Source organism: Olea europaea, unplaced genomic scaffold (assembly GCF_002742605.1).
Source record: "Olea europaea var. sylvestris unplaced genomic scaffold, O_europaea_v1 scaffold1144, whole genome shotgun sequence".
Lineage (NCBI taxonomy): Eukaryota > Viridiplantae > Streptophyta > Magnoliopsida > Lamiales > Oleaceae > Olea > Olea europaea.
The window spans coordinates 91,014-94,952 of NW_019228831.1; the positions used below are offsets into that span (position 1 = coordinate 91,014).

General features: G+C 34.2%; 1 protein-coding gene across 1 annotated transcript; it reads left to right on the forward strand.

Annotated features, from left to right (window-relative positions):
• Positions 1-473: 473 nt before the first annotated feature.
• LOC111373573 (2-hydroxyisoflavanone dehydratase-like) lies at positions 474-3,350 on the forward strand. Its single transcript, XM_022996124.1, has 3 exons — positions 474-1,625; positions 2,606-2,687; positions 2,760-3,350. The coding sequence occupies exons 1-3, from the start codon at positions 661-663 to the stop codon at positions 2,967-2,969; spliced, it is 1,257 nt and encodes a 418-aa protein (XP_022851892.1). The 5' UTR covers positions 474-660; the 3' UTR covers positions 2,970-3,350.
• The last annotated feature ends 589 nt before the right edge of the window (positions 3,351-3,939 follow it).

Sequence of the window (3,939 nt, forward strand, 5' to 3'; positions counted from 1 at the left end):
CATTTCCACCACATATTTTTTAATAAAATAATATTACACGCAAATTCCAAATTTTTCATTATTTTTTAACCACATATTTCTCATTAATATACTATTCAAAAATTCATTTTTCATCTCAAAATGGGTTTCAAATGAAGGCATAATGTCTCAAAAAAATCACATCAATATATATTGTTTAACCATGATGATTAACTCGTGTAAACGGAGCGAAAATCCATACCCCATTTCAATTCATGTTCCGTGTAGTCCAAAAATATCTAATCAAAATCTTTCTTCATTGTGTCTATCATAATTAAATAAAAAATCTATATTTTATTCCTTCTCTAATGGAAAGAAGTCAATCAACAACTCGTGTCAATTCCCTTCAAACAATTTTTATATTATCTTTTCAAACTGTTTCCTTATATAAGATACTGGAAGTATGGTGTATTAACATATTGGAGTCCTTGCTTGTATTTTACATTGCTAGCTGGGTGATGTGTGATCGCACGTGGGTTCTGTAGCTTCTGGGTTCGAGATTATGCGATTAAGATCCAAATTATTTTGCAATTATTTGGACATTGACCTTCTACCACATTGCCTTCGGGGGTTTATATATGGGTTGGAGATTATGCTATTTTCTCATCTACAACTGATAAGCACAGTATCAAGAATACTTCCATGGCTTCCAACACCACCAGAGAAGTGCTCTTCGACCTCTCTCCTGTTCTTATAGTCTACACAGATGGAACTGTCGAGAGGCTCATGGGCACACCTAATGTCCCGCCGTCGCCGGAAGACTCAACCACCGGCGTAGCCTCCAAAGACATTATAGTTCTTTCACCGGAGGTTAAAGCCAGACTATTCCTCCCAAAGCTAGTAGACCCCACCCAAAAACTCCCTGTTTTAGTATACTACCACGGCGGTGGATTTATTGTCGATTCTCCCTACTGTCTGAACTTCCACCGTTACATGAACATTTTAGCCGCTGAAGCAAAAGCTTTAATCATTTCTGTCGAATACAGGCTCGCCCCTGAACACCTTCTACCTATAGCCTATGAAGATTCATGGACAGCCATTCAATGGGTGGCGTCTCACGCTATTGCAAATGCTAACATCGAAAAGGACCCATGGGTTACTAAACATGGCGATTTTGGTAAATTGTATATCGGCGGGGATAGTGCAGGTGCCAATATAGCGCACAATATTGTTCTCCGAACTGGGGTGGAACCTTTGCCTGGGGATGTGAAAATACTGGGTTTATTTCTATCTTGTCCTTATTTCTGGGGATCTAAACCAGTTGGGTCGCAATCGAAAAACGATTTGAAAGGTTTTGCATATAAAGTTTGGATGTGTGTTTATCCATCAGCCGCTGGTGGGATTGACAATCCGATGATCAATCCATTTGCAGAGGACGCCCCGTGCTTATCCGGGCTGGCGTGTTCAAGGCTGCTGGTTTGTTTAGCAGTGAAGGATGCATTTACGCCCAGAGGGATTCTTTACGTTGAGACTATGAAGAAAAGTGGATGGAACGGTGAAATGCAGCTGGCGGTGGTTGATGGAGAAGATCATGAATTTCATGTAAATGATCCTTATTCTGAGAAAGCAAAGGATTTGATTCAGAATATGGCTTCTTTTATTTCGAAGTGAGTTTTTTTATTTTGGAGTCGTTCGTTCCACATTTTTCTAATAAAAATGTATTTTAAACATCACATCATGAGTCGTGTTGAAATCAAATATTTTAGGTTGATTTGATAGAAAAAAATGTATATTTTTCCAAATAATGTGCACCAAATGGGAGCTTTATTTTTTCCGCTTTTGGAATAAGTATCCATATTAACTCATGCAAGATAACCATTTTATGTGCATGTTCATTTACGTGTAATTCATTTTGGTGAACATTAAAATTGAATTTTCAATAAAATTTGATGAAATATGTGAATGAAAAGTTATGTCCCATTAAATATATATTAAAATTAATTATTGATCTTAATTTAAAAATTTAATTGAATTTTAATCCAAACCAAACTGAGGCTAAACCCCTATTTGGTATGTATTAAAATTTTAATTTTAATTTAAGTCAAAATTAATAATTAATTTTAATTATATATTTATGGGACTTGCAATTTTTCAGCTACATATTTTATCAATTTTAATCAGAACTTGCAAAAAATCTAATTTTAATCTACCACCAAATTGGGATAAATGAGTATATTATTTTTTTAATTTTTTTTAGAGTCGAAAATAATTTATTTATTCTAGAATGAGTTAACTTTTAACTTTTCATCTTCTTTGTTTGAACCTTAAAGGGGGCAAAATATATATAATAATAATAATAATAATAAAAAATAAAAAATTTCTCTATTTCTTATTAGCACATAATCAAGTTTGTGGAAAAATCTCCTTGTATAAAACTTGGCGTGCAATTCACCCTCTACTGTCCATTCCCATTAATTCTTCCTTCAATTCCAAATAAAGAGGGCCAAAATGGAAAAGCTAAAATGGGCCAAATCGCTTTTTCTTCTTAACCCTTCTTTAATAAGGCCTGTTTGCCTGGAGCAGGGGTGTTATATATATAAAGCATGTAAAAACATTTAATCCACTCAATGGAGTCTCGTCTATGCAGGTCCGGAATAGAGATTCAGCAGAAGACTTCGTGGACGCAAGCCAACTCGGAAAAAAGGTTCTTGACATGTACACAAAGCTTGGTAATGGAAACTTAAATTCCATTTCAATTTTTTAGTCAATACTATGTATCTCTAAATTTATTTTTTCTACAGCAAAATGGAAGTTGTGGGAATTTCTCGTGGTGTGACCCACCTATGTATCATAAATCTATTGAGATCATGCCTGGGCTATTAAAATCTAGAAATGCGTACGAAAAACAGGTTCTCAAATTGCAGAGGCAGAACAATGTTTTTGAATTTAAGTCCTGGGTTTTTGGGTTTTTGTGTGGGTGTGTTATAATGTGGATTTTTGGTGGAAAATAGAGTTTCAGTACCCTTGTGATGTAAAACAGAAGGCAGAGTAGATTGAGTAACAGTTAGACGAAAAAGGGAAAAACATTAAATTGTAGATTTTGCGTTCTAGCTTCGTTTTGTGCCCATAAAACCTTTTTGGAAATAAAGTGATGAGCCACACTGAACTCACTACTTTGTTGTGATGTATGGTAGATTTTAGCCATCCGAGTTTGCTTAGGACTCGAAAACTGCCTTTTAAGTTTTAGTGTTGTTTTTGTCATTTATTTAATTTCGAATTCTTTTCAATTTTAATGCTTTTAAACTAGATTTTTGTGTGAACCCTTATAAATAAAGGGATAATTTTTCTTTTTTAGGCAATTTTTGAATTAATAAAATAGCTTGAGTTTATCTTTCATTCTCTGGTAGTTTCCAGATTTGTGTTCTTAAAGTTTTCATTTGAATTCTTTGTTTTACGTTGCTTTACCTTGTTCATATGTGTAATGAATGGATGTTGGCAAATGTTGTGACATCCTGTAGAAGTTCTGGAATGAATAGTGTTCAATGAAATGTTCCAATTTCCTTTCTTTTTTATGTTGGTCGTGGGTATTGGCAGTATGCATTTCTTGTTCAAAATTTGGAGCAAAAAATCCTCCTAAATGGGGAAGGTTGCATAAAAGCACCCTAAAAATGTAAAACACTGTGCAATACAACCTTGTATGGAGTAAACCTTTCACATTTCAACCTTATTACTCATTAAGTTTGCACAAAATTTCCCTTAAAAAATGAAGCTTTCTCACTCTAAAGGTTCAAATTATAAAATCAAAGTCAAACGTAGTTCATAATCCTACAAAATGATAAATATAAAATACATGGCTATTCGAGAATCATTTATTTTCAATTTGCAACAGATGGTTCCTGGCCTTTACACCTTCTTTTGTTGTGCTCAACAGCACCAGAAAGGGAACATCTTATCACCATTCTTTTCCTTGATGAACCTTCA

Excerpts from the sequence above, each read along its gene's own strand:
- LOC111373573 (XM_022996124.1), top strand. The coding sequence starts at position 661 with ATGGCTTCCAACACCACCAGAGAAGTGCTCTTCGACCTCTCTCCTGTT. Across the intron at positions 1,626-2,605 it reads ATGGCTTCTTTTATTTCGAA|GTCCGGAATAGAGATTCAGC; the intron begins GTGAGTTTTTTT and ends TCGTCTATGCAG. Across the intron at positions 2,688-2,759 it reads TGACATGTACACAAAGCTTG|CAAAATGGAAGTTGTGGGAA; the intron begins GTAATGGAAACT and ends TTTTTTCTACAG.